Source organism: Lepus europaeus, chromosome 3 (genome assembly GCF_033115175.1).
Source record: "Lepus europaeus isolate LE1 chromosome 3, mLepTim1.pri, whole genome shotgun sequence".
In the NCBI taxonomy this organism is placed as follows: Eukaryota; Metazoa; Chordata; class Mammalia; order Lagomorpha; family Leporidae; genus Lepus; species Lepus europaeus.
The window spans coordinates 148,608,229-148,629,936 of record NC_084829.1 but is presented as its reverse complement, the minus strand read 5'-3'; the positions used below and the strand labels follow the sequence as shown (position 1 = coordinate 148,629,936).

The 21,708-nt window shown below is 37.6% G+C and overlaps 1 protein-coding gene across 5 annotated transcripts in view; it reads right to left on the bottom strand.

Moving 5' to 3' along the window:
- Positions 1-21,708, bottom strand: part of STXBP5 (syntaxin binding protein 5) — a 228,252-nt gene that overhangs the window by 88,084 nt on the left and 118,460 nt on the right. For all 5 annotated transcript variants that reach the window (XM_062186890.1, XM_062186892.1, XM_062186893.1 and 2 more), the window contains exons 10-11: positions 5,111-5,265; positions 484-556 (exon numbers count right to left, since the gene is read on the bottom strand). In XM_062186890.1, the coding sequence (XP_062042874.1) occupies positions 484-556; positions 5,111-5,265 (228 nt within the window). The remainder of the gene's footprint in view (positions 1-483; positions 557-5,110; positions 5,266-21,708) is intronic.

Sequence of the window (21,708 nt, the reverse complement as noted above, 5' to 3'; positions counted from 1 at the left end):
GGAATTTCTACTGCATACCCACTGTTTAAAGCAGTAGGCTGAGAAGGTGTTTTTAAATGAAAAACAATGATGAACCACGTTAAAGTAACAAGATCATCACTGCACATAAAATAAATCTGATGATGGTTTGTATAACACATTACAACAGACAGTGAATACAGACAGAAAAAAGAACTTAGAGGTAAATCATGGTGGGATCATTTTTGAGTTGGCCAATTTTGTATGGTTCTGAAGTATCCAAGTATCAGGTTAAATCCTATTAAATTTCAGAAATTCAACAAATTTTGATTAAAATGGAAATTCTATGGGGATTCAACATAATAGAGAAATTTGGCAGCTATTTAAAAATATGGTTCTGGAGCTGTAAGAAGGCTAAGGAGATACATAATGTATACAAGGTTTTCAAAGAAACAGCAAATTCTATCTAAAAGAGAAATTTTTACCACACACTGACAGAATAACTTACCAAATTTTATTTCTTACCCATTTTGTGCAAGGTCTATAAGTACTAAATCCTTTTCTAGAAGAACCACCACAGCATACGGTTCCTGAAAATCTGGAAAAGGAGAACAATGCATCAACAATCAGTTTTCAATATGCAAGAAGACAGCAAATGAAATAAGGGTAGTATGTTTCATATTACATATATCTATTTCATAACCCATCATTTTTGTAAAGATGAGTAAGACAAGAAGCTCACATTAACTTGTACAGCACTGCAAATTCCAATGCTGGAGCAGCACTGTGACACAGCAGTGAGTTAAGTTACCACCTGAAATGCTAGCATCCCATTATCAGAGAACTAGTTCTAATTCTGGCTGTTGTATTTCTGATCCAGCTTACCAAGTACTTAGGTCAATGTTGCTTATGTGGGAGATCAGACTGGCATTCTTGGCTCCTGTCTTCAGCCTGGCAATGAACCTGGCTGTTGTGGCCATTGGGAAGTGACCAGAGGATGGAAGATATCACTCTACCTTTCCAATAAATAAAATCTTTTTTAAAAAAATTCAAAATTCCATAACAATAATCATTATTGTATGTCACAGATACCGAACAGAGCTCTAAAATAATATTGACCTTTCTGGGATGTTTTAGACATGCCTGGTAACAACAGAAAAAATGCATATTATTATACTTCAATGAGATAGAAATGAAGTTAAGAAGATGTAGATTTAAATTCCTCTTCTTCACAATAGCTAAAAAAAATCAATACCTTGGAATAAATTTAACCAAGGATGTCAAAGATCTCTAAGATGAGAATTATAAACATTAAAGAAAGAAATAAAAGATACAAAAAAAAAAAAAAACGGAAAAATCTTCCATGTTCATGGATTGGAAGAATCAGTATCATGAAAATGTCCATTCTTCCAAAAGCAATTTACAAATTCAATGCTATACCAATCAAAATACCAAAGACATTCTTCTCAGATCTGGAAAAAATGATGCTGAAATCATATGGAGGCACAGAAGACCTCGAATAGCTAAAGCAATCTTGTACAACAAAAACAAAGCCGGAGGCATCACAATATCAGATTTCAAGGCATACTACAGGGCAGATATAATCAAAACAGCATGGTACTGGTACAAAAATAGATGGATAGACCAATGGAACAGAAAGAAACAACAGAAATCAATCCAAACATCTACAGCCAACTTATATTTGATCAAGGATCTAAAACCAATTCCTGAAGCAAGGACAGTCTATTCAACAAACGGTGCTGGGAAAACTGGATTTCCACATGCAGAAGCATGAAGCAAGACCCCTACCTTACACCTTACACAAAAATCCACTCAACATGGATTAAAGATCTAAATCTATGACCCGATACCATCAAATTATTAGAGACCATTGGAGAAACCCTGTAAGACACTGGCACAGACAAAGACTGCTTGGAAAAGACCCCAGAGGCATAGGCGGTGAAAGCCAAAATTAACAACTGGGATTACATCAAATTGAGAAGTTTCTGTACTGTAAAAGAAAGTCAGGAAAGTGAAGAGGCAACCCACAGAATGGGAGAAATTATTCGCAAACTATACAACTGATAAAGGATTAATAACCAGTATCTACAAAGAGATCAAGAAACTACAATAATAAAACAAACAACTCAGTTAAGAGATAGCCTAAGGACTTAAACAGACATTTTTCGGGGCTGGCGTCATGGCGTACTAGGTTAATCCTCTGCCTACGGCACTGGCATCCCACATGGGTATCGGGTTCTAGTCCCGGCTGCTCTTCTTCCAGTCCAGATCTCTGCTGTGGCCTGGCACAGCAGTGGAGGATGGCCTAAGTGCTTGGGCCCCTGCACCCGCATGGGAGACCAGGAAGAAACTCCTGGCTCCTGGCTTCAGATCGGCGCAGCTCCAGCCATTGCAGCCATTTGGAGAGTGAACCAACGGAAGAAAGACCTTCCTCTCTGTCTCTCCCTCTCACTGTCTGTAAACTTTACCTGTCAAATAAATAAAAAACAAATAAATAAATAAACAGACATTTTTCAAAAGAGGAAATCCAAATGGCCAAGAAACACATGAAAAAATGTTCAGGATCACTAATCATCAATGAAATGCAAATCAAAACCACAATGAGGTTTCACCTCACCCCAGTTAGAAGGGCTTTCATACAGAACTCAACAAACAACAAATGCTGGCGAGGATGTGGGGGGAAAAGGTACCTTACTTAATCCACTGTTGGTGGGAAATGCAAACTGGTAAAGCCGCTATGAAAGATAGTTTGGAGATACCTCAGAGATCAGAATGTAGTCCTAACATATGATCCAGCCATCCCACTCCTTGGAATTTACTCAAGGGAAATGAAATCAGCAAATAAAAGAGTTGTCTGCACCTCCATGTTTATTGCAGCTCAATTCACAATAGCTAAGACATGGAATCAACCCAAATACCTGTCAACAGAACACTGGATAAAGAAATTATGGGATATGTACTCTATGGGATACTACCACAGCAGTAAAAACAAATAAACAAACAAAACAAAAATGAAATCTGGTCATTTGCAACAAAATGGATGAATCTGGAAAACATCATACTTAGTGAAATAAGCCAGTCCCAAAGGGATAAATATCATGTGTTCTCCCTGATCGGTAAAAACTAACTGAGCACCCAAAAGGAAACCTACAGAAGTGTAGCTGACACTTATGAGAAGCAATGACTTGAACAGCCCTTGTCTTGATTATCGAGGAACAGTTTTATTATTTTATTTTTTTACTATTTTCTTTTTCTACTTAGTACCATTGGTTGAACTCTTTACTTAACACAAAAATATGCATCGGTATTTAAACACAACTGAAAAGAGATCCCAGTAAAAAATAAGAGTGGGAATAAGAGAGGGAGGAGATGTACAGTCCAGCACACAAACCATGGACATACCCCTAAGGGTAAAGCTAAAACTTTGCCATGGGACTCCAAATCCCATTAAGCTGGGTAGTACATGTTAAAGTGATCATATTGAGTTTGTAACTGATAATACAGATAGGAATAAGTATAAAAGGGATCACATAAATAAGACCAAGTGTATGGTAATAATAATAGGATTAAAAAGGAGAGAATGATCCAACATGGGAAGCAGGCCACACAGCAGACTCATAGAAAGACAAATGCCCTAAACAGCACTCTGACCTCAGAATCAACGCTTAAGGCATTAGGATCTGGGTAAAAAGCCCAAGAGAGCTTTTCAGGCATGGAAAACCAAGATACTGTGGTAAAAAATGATCTACATGAACGATCTCCGAGTGACATCCAAGTGGAAAGAAGGAGCCATCAAAGAAGGATGTACTTTTTTCTGAAGGGAGGAGAGAGCTTCCACTTTGCTTATGGTCCTGTCTAAATACTGATGGAGTTTGTGGACTCAAAAAGCTTCCATAGCCTTGGCAGCTCAGGTCAAGAGCCTCAGGTGATCACTGATGTCACACATGAGAGTGTTTAATTGTTAAATTAACAATAGAAGTCACTGTGCACTTACTTCCTATGCAGGACCTCTGTCCTCAATGAACTGTATTATGACAATTAACTGTAAGACTTCTCAGTTTTGTGTGTGTGGGTGTATGTGTGCAAACTGTTGAAATCTTTGCTTAGTATAGATTTGGTCTTCTGTATATAAAGGTAATTAAAAATGAATCTTAATGAAGAATGGGATGGGAGAGGGTGTAGGTGATGGGACAGGAGTTGGGGGGAGGGTGGGAATGGAGGGAAGAACTGCTATATTTCTTTTTTTTTTTTTTATTAAACTTGTATTTAATGAATATAAATTTTCAAAGTACAGCTTATGGGTTACAATGGCTTCCCCCTCCCAAAACTTCCCTTCCACCCACAACCCTCCCCTTTCCCGCTTCCTCTCCCCTTCCAATCACATCATGATATTTCTAAAGGTGTACCTATGAAATTTGTATTCATTAAATAAAAGCTTTCTAAAAAAAATTAAATTCCTCTTCAATCGTATAATTGTGATGATTAATCCTTTCTGTCAGCTTGTCTATGCTATGGTAATTCCAGACACTTGGTCAAACACCAGTTTAGATTTTGCTATGAAGGTATTTTATACATGATTAACATTTAAATCAGTAGATTTCTGAGTAGATTACTACCTGAATGGGTGAGGCTCTTCTTATCAGATCAAAGTCATAAAGATACAAACTGAGCATTTCTGAAAAAGGAGCAATGACACTTCAAAATTCTAATATAGAAACCATGTTTGAGAGTCCAATCTGATTTGGGATTCAAGATGGCAACACCTACTGTTTCTTGAATTTTTAGTATGCTGGCCTGGTTTGCTCCATAGATTTCAGCACCCACAACTGCCAATTCCTTAAAATAAATCATTTTCTCTCCGTGTGTGTGTGTATTCCTCTCCTATTGGTTCCACTTCTCTGGAGAATCCTAACATATTAGTATTTTACAGAATTTTAAGATGTTTCTTAATATAGGTAGTGTTTATTATTCAAAGAACAAAATAAACTACTGAAATAAAATTTGCAAGACCTCAAAGGCAGTATCTCTTCCCCAGAAAAATTAGCAAAACCAGATAAGGAAAATACAAATAGGTCTTTGTTTGGAATATTACATATCTATAGAAAATGAGCTTTAAAGATGCAAAGCTTACCATTTGGGTATGGTGTTTCACACAGTGTTAGAAAATCAACAATTGAATAGTCCATTTCTAGCACAGCAGTACTTTTCCCATGCATCACTGTTAAGCAAGGTCTTCTTCCTACAGTATCATATGACAAACCTCCTGATAAAATAATAAAAGGTTCCCTGGAAATAAAATACACAATTAGGATTACAATTAGCATAGTAATGACTATTTTTCTGTGTATTATAATATTTTAATTAACGAAACAATGGAATTTTAAATTCTAATATTCTTATAAGTCATTTAATTGAACAGTCACATGTGGAATTTTTAATTGGATTAGGTAAGGCCCAGGTGAATTCCTGACAATTAACCTACAACAAAAATGAACTGTAATCACATTTCACTCTTATTCTCTAAAAGTTTTTCTTTGATACATAATATAAAATTGTCATAAAATTTTCTCTGGGTTTCTGCTGAAAGGTCTCCTGAATGCATTGCTTTTACTTCTGGTCTTAACCAGGACTTCCTAATAAAAGTTCCCAAAGAGAATCTTAACACCTTGAGATACCTATTGTATGTAATGAATTAATAACTCAAGGAGGCATCAAGAACTGTAGCAGCTACAAATCACCCTTGAGAGAACTGAGAATCTGTAAGCCTTGATTTTCTTCTGGAACCTTTACAGATATATTCTCAAAATGTAACTACCACATACTAACCTATAAGCTAACATCTTGCCATTTCTTGTTAGTCCTACAACTCTGTTAATTTAATTTCTTCCCTTTCTCTCATTATTAAATCAAAATGGTTTATCTAAATCAATTTTTAAATCCTGTATTACAAATATCTTTTCATGGGACCTGGGCTGTGGTGGAGTGGGTTCAAGCTTCCACCTTTGATGCTGGCATCCCAGGCACCAGAAGATGTCCCTGGTGTTTGGGCCCCTGGACCAGCATGACAGATCCAGAGGAAGCTCCTGGCTCCTGGCTTTGGTCTGGCCTGTCCTGGCCATTGTGGCTATCTGGGGAATGAACCAGCAGAAAAAAGATCTTCTCTGTCTCTCCTTCTCCCTCTGTAACTCACTTTCAAAATAAATAATGGATAAATCTTAAAAAAGTATCTTTTCATATAGTATAGTCTGAAAGTATTTCTTTGACTTCCTTTCTATTTGTTGGAAATAAAGTTACACAGGGTACATCTTAACAAATGATTTAAAGTTTTCTGTGTCTGATTTCAAATCTCTTCATTTGTGATTACTTAAGTTTTAGTTGTTGTTTAAAGAAAGTCAGATTGCCACATGCAGTGCCTCATTTGTATGTGTCTGGAGTCTTAAGTTACCCTACCCTAACCTGTCCTACAAATGGGCGTTCAGAGATGGGAGTTTCTAGCAGGAGAGCTCAGCTACTTGTATACCTCTGAAGAATGACCCTTCTCTACTGCAAAAGGTTGTTCTCTTCAACACAGCACAAAGCTTCAGGAGACACACACACAGAGTAGTGAGGAAAGCAGGGGACAACTGTCTAGCCAGTTAGATCAGCCAAACCAACCAATCCTAGTGGTAAGTAGTGTGATAGATGTCACAGCCAGATCACCCTCATATCCATGGAGATTTTAAAGCTTACTACATACCTAAAGCTTACACCATACCTATCCCCCTTCATCACCCACTGTTCATGATGGTACTCCTTTCATTTCCTTTTATCAAAACTTTTTAAGTCTTCCCATCTCCTACAAGAAGTATGTAGTAATAGCTAATGATTGAAAGTACTAGTTCTATAACTAATCCATGTGCATCTGAAACTCAGTTCTGCCTTTAGGTTCTGTGGAATCTTGGACAAGTTGTTGTCTCTAGTTTCCACATCTATATCATGGAGATAGAGTAATAAGTCGCTAATTTCAAGTGATTCTTGAATTGGACAGTGCCTGGTCTATGGTACACCATTAGGAAAAGTTACCTGTTATTATTAGTATGATTATATCATCATTATCACCCATTGTGAAAAATGTCCTTCATTGTGATTGGAAAATAAAACTGAAACAAGAACACACAAACTTCACTAAAATTTAATTAGATAGGTTGGTCATCATTCAGGTATGTAATAATTATGTAGACAATAGTTACATAATTATATTTATATAAGTATGTTGCATTATCATATTGTCAGGCAATAACCACTCAATCTATGAACCACTATAGATTATATATGTTCATTGTAATGCCACAAAATTTTAATGATAAAAGTTAATGAAAAGTAGTTTTTACAAGAAAACACCAGTAACAAATACAATGACACTTAAATATTCTCATAGAACTATGAAAGTTTTAAGTTTTTGTTAGCATTTTAGCATTTTATTAAAAGTCCTAGGGATCTAGATCATTTTCTAGGTAACATATGAATTATGAGTAGAGATTTCCTTTTCTAACTTAAAAAGTAAGTCTTTTGATATTTTAAAATGATTTTTATTCCATTAGTTTAGGTAGAATTTTAATGGAGTCCTTTTTGGTATATTGGGTGTTAAGACTCTCATGTTGGACGGTGTCATCCAGGTTTTGGAGACATTTGTTTGGAGGTTTTATAATGTGATTGGACTTTTAACAGATTAGACACTACATGGGGTAGATATGCTTTCTGCTTCTGAGTAACCTCCCCATGCTGGCCTTGACAACAGGTTTGCCTGAAGCGGGGTTTCCATATAAAGACCCTTTTACTTAAAGGAGCCACCTCTATCTAACAAGCCCTATATGACTAATCTACTTAACATTCTATGATACTATCTATTCATTCATACAAAGATTTTTTGGAACACCTGAGTTCCTGGGAATAAACCAGCTCCCTCTTGTCTAGTATAGGCAGAGAGTTAACACTCAATAAATACTCTAAGGAAGATAAAACAAAGTGAAGTGATGGACCGACTGTTAAGAGTAAAGTCACTGAGGTAGTTGAGTCACTGATGCCCAGGAATGCTTCCTAGGCTGACAAATGAGGTGGGATCAGAATGAAGACACATGGCAATTCACAGAGCTTAAGCCAGGGAGAAGGCATACCCTAGGCAGAAATGAGCCACTGCCATGATCCCACGTCAGGAATGAACTGGGTATAACTGAGGAACTAAATGGCCAGTGTGGCTGCTGCACAGTGAGTAAAGGTTAAGTGGCAATGGATAATAGGACCACAAGTCTTGCAACCATATCTCAATTACTGTATGCACTGGGATTTCTAGAATTTGTTTCCACTAGTTAACTTAACTCCAGTTCTGGCCCTTGTCACTTACAGAATATCACTACAATAGATTCAGCACAGGTTAACTAATTGGGCCATACTTTTCCTTATTCTAGGTTTAGTTAACTCCTGTTCCTCATTTAGAACTTAGACTGATCTTAACCATGTCAGGAAATGTTTTCAGGATCCATTTACCATGATTTAGTTGGGGCACCATTATGTATTCCTTAGCACCTTCTGCATAGTTCTACTTTGCCTTCACCCCTGAATTATCATCCTTCATTTGTTGTCTAGCTATTACCTTTAAAACCTTAGGGAAGGTACCCCAAAAGTGATGGACTAAGATGCATTTTAAGTATCACTAAATGCAAAGCTGAGCTCACCAATGCCCACTAGACTTCATAAATTAGAAATGCTGAAGCAACAGACCTAGAAATTTGAGTAACTGCAACACATGGCCAGATTTTGAAAAACACTGCTGAAGTACTCTAAGTTTAACAGTGTGCTAATCTGATACTTTCTCTGCATAATTAGTGCTAGCCACTTTTATTATTCACTATCTCTACATATTAAGTTTTAGGCTTTAAATAGGTAATTTTATATACTATTACCTATATTTCTAATTGTTTACATTTCTGGTCTTACCATAATCTTCCTTTTTTTTTTTTTCAAATGGAAATATCAAATTCTTTTTCCTTTTTTTTAAGATTTATTTATTTATTTGAAAGTCACAGTTCTGGAGACAGAAAGAGATACAAAGAGAGATCTTCCATCTGCTGGTTCACTCCCAAGATGGCTGTAATGGCTGGGGCTGGGCCAGGTCAAAGCTATGAGCCAGGAGCTTTGTCCAGGTCTCCATGTGGGTGGCAGGGGCCCAAGTACTTGGGCCATCTTCCACTGCTTTTCCCAGGCAGTTAGGAAGGAGCTGGATCAAAATTTACGACATGAACTGGCGCCCATCCCATCATTGCAGGTGGTGGCTTTCCCCATGCGGTATAACACCAGCCCCTCAAATTCAATTTCTATTTCAGAAGGAATACTCAGTACTTAAATATTTGATAAGCAGAATTAAATAACTTAGCTCCTGAAAGTTACCTGGTAACTAATATCCAAGCTTTACCATCCCAGAACTCAGCACAAAGTCCCAAGACTACTTATTTACTGAATGAATGAATGAATAACAATTGATTTTTGTGAGATTCCATATCCAATTTCAAATATATATATTTATGTATAATTTGAAAAGTCTAACAGAAATTTATGCTGTCATATTTGGTATCAAGCTGTCTATTTTTCACCACAAAAATGTTAAGTGCAAAGTTTAAATTTATTTTGTTGACTATAAGTCAATGGTAACGGGTTCGTGTATGTACATGGTTAGAATGAAAGACATACGCACTACAAATATTAATGAATGCATTCTACTAGGTGTTTTGAACTTTCAAAAGAATGGATAATAAACAATGATTTTTAATAATATGATTCCTTAATGTAAAGGTCAAGAAAAAAATAAAATGAAATTTAAAATATCATGATATGAATTAAAAGCACTCTTCTAATTATAGAATCTTACAGTCCTTTTTTTTTTTTTTTTTAGATTATTTCTTTATTTGAAAGGCAGAGTTACAAAGAAAGAGGGAGAAATAGAGAGAGATCTTCCATTTGCTGGTTTACTCCCCAAAATGGCAACAACAGACAAGCTGGGAAGGCTGAAGCAGGAGCCTGGAACTCTCTTTGGGCGGCATGCGCCCATTAACTTAGGCTATCTGCTGCTGCTTTCTCAAGTGCATTAGCAAGGAGTTGGAATGTGGGACAGCTGGAACTCAAACTGGCACTAAAAATATGGGATGCTGGTGCCCACTGTGCCACAATGCCAGCCCTGATCTTACAATCTTGTACAGTGCTAAGTTGTGTGATCAAGAACTATCTAAAAAAAATTTTTTAACTTATTGCAAATCAGTGCTTCTGTAAAATAAACACCCTAAAAAAAAAAAAAAAACTAAAACCATGTATGTAAATGTAGAAATGCCAAATTTTTAAAGATTTATTTATTTACTTGAAAGTCAGAATTACATAGAGAGAGAATGAGAGGCAGAGAGAGTGAGAGGTCTTCTATCTGTTGGTTCATTCCACAATTGGCCTCAACGGCCAGAGCTGAGCTGATCAAGCCAGGAGCCAGGAGCTTCTTCCGGGTCTCCCAAGGACTTGGGCCTTCCTCCATTGCTTTCCCAGGCCATAGCAGAGAGCTGGACCGGAATTGGAACAGCTGGGACACAAATTGGTGCCCACAGGATGCAGGCAGCAGCTTTACCCGCTACACCACAGCGCCAGCCCCAAAGTTTCTATACTCTGACTTCTGATTTCTGTACTGATCTTGTCTCAGACCAGCAAACGATTAAGAACTATTAACAGGCCATAGTAGCATAATCTAGTATAGAGCCATCTAATAACATTATTTGACTTATCCTATTGCTATGGGGTATGGGGACAAGGTGAGGATGTCACCTTAATCTGCAACCACATTACTCTTTCACAGGGTGCGTCTGGGTAGGGAAATAGACCCCAGGAGCTACTCTCTGACGAAGAGAACTATTGACCACTTGTGACAAGTTTCTTTCAACATTCTTTTTGAGTGAAAAGGGGAATAATAAGCAACATAAGAATACATTATTATGGGGCCAGCGCTGAGGCATAGCAGGTAAAGCAGCCATCTACAGTGCCGGGATCCCATATGGGCATCCCGGCTGCTCCACTTCCGATTAAGCTCTCTGCTCTGATCTGAGAAAGCAGTAGAAAATGGCCCAAGTCCTTGGGCCCCTGTACCTGCATGGGAGACCTGGAAGAAGCTCCTAGCTCCTGGTTTCAGATTGGCTCAGCTCCAGCTGTTGCCGCCATCTAGGCAGTGAATCAGCAGATGGAAGACCTCTCTTTCTCTCTCTGTCTCTGCCTCTCTGTATCTCCGCCTTTCAAATAAATAAATAAATCTTCTTAAAAAAAAAAAAGCATACATCATTATGACAATGAAGCACAGTATGATGAATAGAAAGAGCATAGCAGGTAAGAGTGCAGGCTTCGAAGCAGGCACCTGTGTTTAAGTCTCAGCTCAGTTACATTGTATTTATGAAGAATGAACAATTTACTTCAACTCTCTAAGCCTGGGTTTTCTCTTCAGTAATGCCCAGCTCATAAGACTGCTCTGAGAATTCAATATATAAATTCTTTGTTACATGGCTCAGTACAAAAGACATTCTCAGAAAGTACTGGTTATTTTACAGGTTTGATCATCAGGGTAACCCAGTATCTTGTTTGTTGAAACCTGTACCTTTGCCAACTGTAAAAGGACCTTCTGGAACTAGGGTAAAAATCTTCAAAACCAGTTTTCTGCGGCCAGCAGTGTGCTGTAGTGGGTAAAGCTGCCACCTGGAATGCCAACATCCCATATGGGTGCTGGTTCAGGTCCTGGGTGCTCTACTTTCTCTCCAGCTTTCTGCTAATGTGCCTGGGAAAGCAGCAGAAGATCGCCCAAGTGCTTGAGCCCTTGTACCTTGTGGGAGACCTGGAAGAAACTCCTGGCTTCAGGCATTAGCCTGGCTCAGCTCTGGTCATTTGGGGAGTGAACCAGCAGATGGAAGAACTCTCTCTCTTTGCCTCTGTGTGAATCTGCCTTTCAAATAAATAAATAAATCTTTAAAAAGAAAAAAAAAATGATCTCAAGGATCTAGAAAATCTGCAGCAAACCAAACCCAAACCCAGTAGGAGAAGAGAAATAATTAAAATCAGAGAAGAAATCAACAGGATTGAATAAAAAAAAAATTACAAAAAAACAGCCAAACGAGGAGCTGGTTTTTTGAAAAAATAAACAAAATTGACACCACATTGGCCCAACTAACTAAAAAAAGAAGAGAAAAGACCCAAATCAATAGGATCAGAGATGAAATGGGAAACGTAACAACAGACGCCACAGAAATAAAAAGAATCATCAGAAATTACTACAAGGACTTGTATGCCAGCAAACAGGGAAATCTATCAGAAATGGACAGATTCTTGGACACATACAACCTCCCTAAATTGAGCCAGGAAGACATAGAAAACCTAAACAGACCAATAACTGACACAGAAATTGAAACAGTAATAAAGACCCTCCCAACAAAGAAAAGCCCAGGGCCAGATGGATTCACTGCTGAGTTCTACCAGACATTTAGAGAAGAACTAACTCCAATTCTTCTCAAACTATTCAGAGCAATCGAAAAAGAGGGAATCCTCCCAAATTCTTTCTATGAATCCACCATCACCTTAATTCCTAAGCCAGAAAGAGACGCAACATTGAAAGAGAATTACAGACCAATATCCCTGATGAACATAGATGCAAAAATTCTCAATAAAATTCTGGCCAATAGAATGCAACAACACATCAGAAAGATCATCCACCCAGACCAAGTGGGATTCATCCCCGGTATGCAGGGATGGTTCAACATTCGAAAAACAATCAACGTAATACACTACATTAACAGACTACAGAAGAAAAACCATATGATTCTCTCAATAGACGCAGAGAAAGCATTTGATAAAATACAACACCCTTTCATGATGAAAACTCTAAGCAAACTGGGTATGGAAGGAACATTCCTTAATACAATCAAAGCAATATATGAAAAACCCACGGCCAACATCCTATTGAATGGGGAAAAGTTGGAAGCATTTCCACTGAGAGCTGGTACCAGACAGGGATGCCCTCTCTCACCACTGCTATTCAATATAGTTCTGGAAGTTTTGGCCAGAGCTATTAGGCAAGAAAAAGAAATTAAAGGGATACAAATCGGGAAGGACGAACTCAAACTATCCCTCTTTGCAGATGATATGATTCTTTATTTAGGGGACCCAAAGAACTCTACTAAGAGACTGCTGGAACTCATCGAAGAGTTTGGCAAAGTAGCAGGATATAAAATCAATGCACAAAAATCAACAGCCTTTGTATACACAGGAAATGCCACGGCTGAGGAAGAACTTCTAAAATCAATCCCATTCACAATAGCTACAAAAACAATCAAATACCTTGGAATAAACTTAACCAAAGACGTTAAAGATCTCTACGATGAAAACTACAAAACCTTACAGAAAGAAATAGAAGAGGATACCAAAAAATGGAGAAATCTTCCATGCTCATGGATTGGAAGAATCAATATCATCAAAATGTCTATCCTCCCAAAAGCAATTTATACATTCAATGCAATACCCATCAAGATCCCGAAGACCTTCTTCTCAGATCTAGAAAAAATGATGCTGAAATTCATATGGAGACACAGAAGACCTCGAATAGCCAAAGCAATCCTGTACAACAAAAACAAAGCCGGAGGCATCACAATACCTGATTTTAGGACATACTACAGGGCAGTTGTTATCAAAACAGCATGGTACTGGTACAGAAACAGATGGATAGACCAATGGAACAGAATAGAAACACCAGAAATCAATCCAAACATCTACAGCCAACTTATATTTGACCAAAGATCCAAATCTAATCCCTGGAATAAGGACAGTCTATTCAATAAATGGTGCTGGAAAAATTGGATTTCCACATGCAGAAGCTTGAAGCAAGACCCATACCTATCACCTTACACAAAAGTTCACTCAACATGGATTAAAGACTTAAATCTATGACCCGAAACCATCAAATTATTAGAGAGCATTGGAGAAACCCTGCAAGATATAGGCACAGGCAAAGACTTCCTGGAAAATACTCCAACAGCACAGGCAGTCAAAACCAAAATTAACATTTGGGATTGCATCAAATTGAGAAGTTTCTGTACTTCAAAAGAAACAGTCAGGAAAGTGAAGAGGCAACCAACAGAATAGGAAAAAATATTCGCAAACTATACTACAGATAAAGGATTGATAACCAGAATCTACAAAGAAATCAAGAAAATCCACAACAACAAAACAAACAACCCACTTAAGAGATGGGCCAAGGACCTCAATAGACATTTTTCGAAAGAGGAAATCCAAATGGCCAACAGACACATGAAAAAATGTTCAAGATCACTAGCAATCAGAGAAATGCAAATCAAAACCACAATGAGGTTCCATCTCACCCCGGTGAGAATAGCTCACATTCAGAAATCTACCAACAACAGATGCTGGAGAGGATGTGGGGAAAAAGGGACACTAACCCACTGTTGGTGGGAATGCAAACTGGTTAAGCCACTATGGAAGTCTGTCTGGAGATTCCTCAGAAACCTGAACATAACCCTACCATACAACCCAGCCATCCCACTCCTTGGAATTTACCCAAAGGAATTTAATTTGGCAAATAAAAAAGCCATCTGCACATTAATGTTTATTGCAGCTCAATTCACAATAGCTAAGACCTGGAACCAACCCAAATGCCCATCAACAGTAGACTGGATAAAGAAATTATGGGACATGTACTCCATAGAATACTATACAGCAGTAAGAAACAACGAAACCCAGTCATTTGCAACAAGATGGAGCAATCTGGAAAACATCATGCTGAGTGAATTAAGCCAGTCCCAAAGAGACAAATATCATTTGTTTTCCCTGATCGGTGACAACTGAGCGCCAAAGAGAAAACCTGTTAAGTGAAATGGACACTATAAGCAACAATGAACTGATCAGCTCCTGTCCTGACTTTAGATGTACAATGTAATACTCTATCCTTTTTAGTATTTGTTGTTGTTGTTGTTGTTGTTCTAGTACTATTGGTTGAACTCAGTAATTAACACACAATTATTCTCAGGTGCTTAAATTTTAACTGAAAAGTGATCCCTGTTAAATCTAAGAGTGGAAAAAGAGAGGGAGGAGATGAACAATTAGGAACATGCTCAATCGGACTGGCCGCAAATGGTGGAGTTAGAAATGTGCAGGGGATTCCAACACAATTCCATCAAGATGGCATGTACCAATGCCATCGCACTAGTCCAAGTGATCAATTTCAGCTCACAATTGATAGCTCTGATAGGTCTAAGAGTCAAAGAGATCACACAAACAAGACAAGTATCTGCTAATACTAACTGATAGAATCAGAAAGGGAGAGAACGATCCAACATGGGAAGTGGGATACACAGCAGACTCATAGGATGGCAGATGTCCTAAACAACACTCCGGCCTCAGAATCAACCCTCAAGGCATTCAGATCTGGCTGAAGAGCCCATGAGAGTATAGCAGGCATGGAAAGCCAAGATATCATGGAAAAAAAAAAAAAAGACCTAAATGAATGATCTCTGTGAGTGAGATCCCAGTGGAAAGAACGGGGCCATCAAAGAAGGAGATACCCTTCTCCGAAGGGAGGAGAGAACCTCCACTTTGACTATGACCCTATCGGAATAAGATCAAAGTCAGCGAACTCTAAAGGCTTCCATAGCCCTGGCAACTCATGACTAGAGCCTAGGGAGATTACTGACGCCATGAACAGGAGTGTCAAATTGTTAAGTCAGCAACAGGAGTCACTGTGTACTTACACCCCATGCGGGATCTGTCCCTAATGTGTCGTCTAAAGCCAAGTGATGCTATGACTGGTACTGAAACAGTATTTTTATACTTTGCGTTTCTGTGTGGGCGCAGACTGATGAGGTCTTTGCTAATTATATACTGAAGTGATCTTCTGTATATAAAGAGAATTGGAAATGAAAAAAAAAAAAACAACCTGGTGTTAAAATGGAAATGGCACAGAAAATTAATTATTTTGAAAAAAAAAATTATGTAGGATCTCTGTCTTTAACGTGCTGTACATTGCTATTCAATGCTATAATTAGTAATCCAATGGTAGTTTTTTCACTTGATGTTGCTATATGGGCAAAATGTTGAAATCTTTACCTAATATATACTAAACTGATCTTCTGTATACAAAGAGAATTGAAAATGAATCTTTACATGAATGGAAGGGGAAAGGGAGCGGGAGGGGGGAGGGTTGCGGGCGGGAGGGAAGTTATGGGAGGGGGGAAGCCATTGTAACCCATAAGCTATACTTTGGAAATTTATATTCATTAAATAAAAGTTTAATAAAAAAAAAAAAAAGAAAAAAAAGAAAAAAAAATGAAAATATGCAATACTAACAACTTTTAATTTTTATAAAGGGTGTATAATAATCAATTAATTATTATAATTACAGACATTATATAAATGGCACTATAACTAATAAAGAAAATAATAGTGTCCTTAGTTTATTGAAAAGGATTGTTAGTGTCATACAATGAAATAAAATGGCACCCTTTCTCTAATAGAAAGCAAAACAAACATTAAGCATCAACAAGATAACTCAACAGATAAACCTGTCTAGACCATACAAAATCCACAGAAATTATACCTTGAATCTCTATTACAGTAGTTTTAATATGAAGATTGGTTATTATGGGCTTAACATGTAGGTAGGCAAGAGATTTGTAAGAATACAACAGCAATTCATATTAGTTTCTTACTTTAGATCTTTTTAGTATCAATACAAATGAAGAGAATTTAATAGTGTAACAAACAGGCACTATTTAAAAATGAAATCTAAAATCTTTAATATAATATTTGCCATTTGGAATTAATTTGTGACTAAATGGGCCATATTTGAGGCTCAAAGTGTTGCAAGCATGACTCAAAGTTCACCTACGAGAGAAACTTTAATAGTTTTCAACATTAGTTATGATGAACAAGGTCTTAGATGGATTTGTTCCTGCTTTCTAGGTAGACACAATTTAAATAATATAAATTGATATCAATATATACTATAAGCAGCCAAGTAAAAGTAACAGAATAATAATCAAATCATCACTAAGATATTCAGTATACATAGAGATCAAAAGTGAAAGCATTTCAGAAATGGAAAAAAATGTAAATTAGAATAAATAATGATGGGAAATCCTTTAATCAGCCTCAACAATCCATAAAATTTTAATAATACGCCAAAGAACCCAGCCGTTGCAGCCATCTGGGGAGTGAACCAGCAGATGGAAGACCCCTCTCTCTGTCTCTTCCTCTCTCTGTAACTCTTTCAAATAAATAAAATAAATCTTTAAAATGCAAAAAACTGTATTAATCATCTTTCTCCAAAAAAGAAAAGTGATTAAACAAAAGCAGATAGAAAGTCATACTAGTAATATCACTACATGAGCTGACTTAACTGTTTCCTGCATTTGAACACATGCTGAGTGGAGGGTTATTTTCTATTTTATTGTTGTATAGAGAGGACATAACAACTATGTTAAGGAATGCAACTCAAATGTTATCTTTCTAAAAAACATTTACTTATTTGCTATTTTCATCTACTTGAAAGCAGAGTGGGAGAGTGACAGACACAGAGATGCTGATCTTTCATTTGCTGATTCCTTGTCAAATTCCCAAAAATAGCCAGGGCTGGGTCAGGCTGAAGCAAGGAGCTCAGAAATCCATTCAGGTCTCCCACATGAATGGCAGGGGCCCAACCACTTGGGCCACTATTTGCTGCCTTCCAGGGTATATTGGCAGGAATGCTGAATTGGAAGCAGAGTAACCAGGACTCAAACCAGCACAATCCGGGATGCATGTGTCTAAAGCAGCATCACAACACACAGCACAAATGTATTCTTCAATAAATGAAACTGAATGGTTACTTATCCTAGCTAGGTAACGAGTGTCACTGGGACAAATATTTTAGTTTTGAGAGAATAAAGATAATGCAGATAAATCTGGAGTGGGTTAGTCAATGACTCTATAGAGACAGTGGTAATAATATAACAAAATTAACCTACTTACGATTGAAATACTTTTTTAAAGAATCATTTATTTATTTATTTGAAAGGCGGAGTTAGAGAAAGAGAGAAAGAGAGAGAGAGAGAGAGAGAGAGAGATATCCTCCATCCACTGGTTCACTCCCCAAATGGCTGCAATGGCTAGAGCAGGGCCAATATGAAGCCAGGAGCTTCTTCTGTGTCTCCCACATGGGGGCAGGGGACCAAGCACTTGTGTCATCTTTCGCTGCTTTCCTAGGCACATTAGCAGGGAGCTGGATTGAAGTGGAACAGCCGGGACTTGAATTGGTACCCACATGGGATGCTGGTGCCACAGGCGGTGGCTTTACCCCCTATGCTACAGTGCTGGGCCTGACTGAAATATTTAAAAAGTCATTTTTTAAATTTGTTTGAGAGGAAGAAGAAGAGGGAAAGAAGAACAGAGGGGGAGAAGGAGAAGAAAAGAGAGAGAGAGAATGAGAGAGAGAAAGAGGAACTGTTGGATCACTTCCCAATTCCCAACAGCCAAGGCTGTGCCAAGCCAAACCAGGAGCTGGGAACTCAATCTGGGTCTCCTATGTGGGTAGCAGGACCCCAAGCACTTGAGCTGTCATCTTCTGTCTCCTACAGTGCAAATTAGCAGGAGGCTGGAACCAGAGCAGAGTTGGGACTCAAACTCGAGCATTCATGAGGTGCATGTGGGCATCCCATAACTTGTCTTAACTGCTGTGCCAAATGTGCACTCTAGATTGAAATCTTTGATTGACATGTTAAAAGCAGTATGCAAAGAGAGGGGAGGTTAACTGATGAGGCATTCAAAATTTTAAGTCCATAAACTCAACGAGGGCTTTTCTCACTAGGGTCAACATAAATATGACTGTGGATTTTATCTATGACAGGCTTTTTCCCTTGAGTACAAAGGGAAACCATAAAATTGGAACTTAAAACTCATCAAATAACAATGAAATCTGTAGCCTGAAAATGCTAAGATGCTCTCGAGCCCTCTGAGTAACTGAGTGACTTGCATTAGGTTACTTAGTGTAAGAGGCACAGAAAAATCTATCATTGCACTATGATTAGCTGTAGAGTATGATTTGATGCTTAAAGATTATTAAAAGATAATCAAGTATAAAAGAGAATCTAATTCTCTTTGCAAACTAAGTCGCTTGTAAATCCTAACCCATGCCACCTGTGAGAATACTCTGGCGTCACCTTGGACTCACACACTAGCTCTCATTGCTTGGAGGAAATTACTCAACTTTTCTAAGAATCAATATTTGTATACTACATAGAAATGACAAAATTTAACAGGGCCCCTATAAAATTATGAAAGATAATACATTCAAATTGCACAGCAGATTATCAGGCACATAGTATGCAAGTAGCAGGAGTTCATTTTATCTATTTCTTTTTATCTCTGTGCTTAGGAGCCAAACCATTAAAGTAAGGCTCTTGGGTTCCAGATGTAAGATGAAATATAAGTAAGGATGGGAGAACTGTAAAAATCATAAAAGAGAACCACTTTGACCCTGAAAGAGGTCATGGCATCCAACTGAGTTTGTCTTCTTGCTGCTAGGGTTTAGCAAGATTTGGGATGGAGAATGGAGAATGAATATAGAACAATGCTGATACTGATACATTGGTGGCAATAGAGGAGGGTCTCAGGATAATCAAAAGAACAAACACCAACAGTAGTATTACTATAAAGATTGCTACCAAATCTGTATTCCCAGAACATTGTTTTCAGTGGTCAACACTTTCATAAATGAAGAGGTCAGTTTCACTTTCTGCAGTTTTAGCAGATAATTTAGGAGGGATAATTTAGGAGGGATCTGTATTATCATGCAGACTTGTGTTTAATGTGAACAGAATAGGTTTCAATAAAAAGGACGTGTACTGTGTTTAACAGTACAGACTTAAGTAATCTGGATAATCTTAGGCAAATTCAATTTCTCTACTTCAGTTTCCTCATCTGCTAGACATTGATAACAATTATAACTGCTTTTTGGGGTTGTAACTAAGATCACATAAATTTAGCATGCATAAAGCACTTAGGACAGTGTGTGGCACATAGGAAGCAAGACCTAAGTATTGACACTAAGCAAGACCTAAGTATTAAAGAGCAATCTACTGTTGAAAAGTTCTAGGGCAATCTTTGTGCACAGGGGAGTTTGCTCTTGGGCTTTGGGCAGTTAGGACTGTCTCACTTGAAAAAAGGTCCTGGCAGCAGAGGGAGAAACCATGGTAGGAAAGTTGGAGAGTGATACTGATCCTCCAAATGGGACTACACTGTCTTATTTAACTGTAATAATGTTTACTTTTATATACTTTAAAAATTTTAAGAACCAGAAATTCACAAATGTACTCTGGGTTTTTATTATAGCCTGTGTTTTTCCATGTTGTAATACAGGTAATTCATGTACAGTTTTAGTTCCATATATAAAATTAAATTTTAAAAATCACCTTACCTTCTAATTCACTTGAAAACAAATACCAGCACCATAAAGAAAAGAAACACAAACAAAATCCAAAAGCTTTTTCTTAAAGATAAAGATATTATGGGAAGTATAAGAACAAAAAGCAAGGAAAAATCCACAAAAGAACAGTATTTCAAGACATGAAAATTGTAAGAAATTTGAAGTCCAATAAAATGTTATTGGAACATAGTGATAAGTAGTTGCAACAGAGACTATATAGCTTAAACCCTCAAATATTTATTCGGCAGTTCTATACAGAGAAAGATTGTAATAGCTGGTATTTGCCATAGTAAATGTTATGATGAAAGAGAGCAAGTCTCCTAGATGTGATTCTCCGAATATGGCTAGACTGTTGTATTTAACTGTAAAAATGTTTGCTTTTAGGTTCGAAAACAAAGAGATGCTTTCTCTAAAGGTGAGAATTCTTCAGAGGTCATTTTGAAATCAAGTTCCTACTTCTAATATCTTTGATGCAGATTTTATCATGCCCCAGTTTCCCTTTCTCTGTTTTCAGTTCCTCAGTCTTCAGTTTGGTGACTGCGAGTCAACTCTGAGCTACAGATTAATTCACTAAATTATTAAGGAATTGCTCAAGGGTCAGGCCTTCCCACCCTACAAGACCCAAAGTTACAAAGACTCAGAATTTAGTTATCACCTTTATTGTTACTAATGCTAGACTTTACTCTGAGAGTTTCACAGAACTATAAACCCTGGTCAAAATAATACTGACATATCCACAGGCTCCAGACAGCCTGCTCTAACATTATAAAAGAAACATACTGATCTCTTACCACTCACCAATCAAAAGAAGGCCACAAGCACTGTGAATCAACCAGGAACTAAATCACTCACAGAGTTTGAGAATTGAGCAACAGATGCCCAACTGCTTGAGCTATAAGCATTACAAAATAAACTCCTACTTTCTCCTACTGCCTCAGTAAAGTGATTACTTGCTTTACTGAGGACAAGTGGACCCAGGTTTTTGAGGTTCTACAACAATTTCTAAATAGAAACTAACTCTTCGAATGTTGTGTAGTGTAAAGCACTGAAGAGTTTCCCTGGAGGCAGATGTTTAGCTGAGCAGTTAAGATGCTGGTTAAGACATCTGTGTCCTGTGTCTCAGCACGTGTTTTTTTTTTGTTTTTTTGGTTTTTTTTTGACAGGCAGAATGGATAGTGAGAGAGAGAGAGAGAGACAGAGAGAAAGGTCTTCCTTTT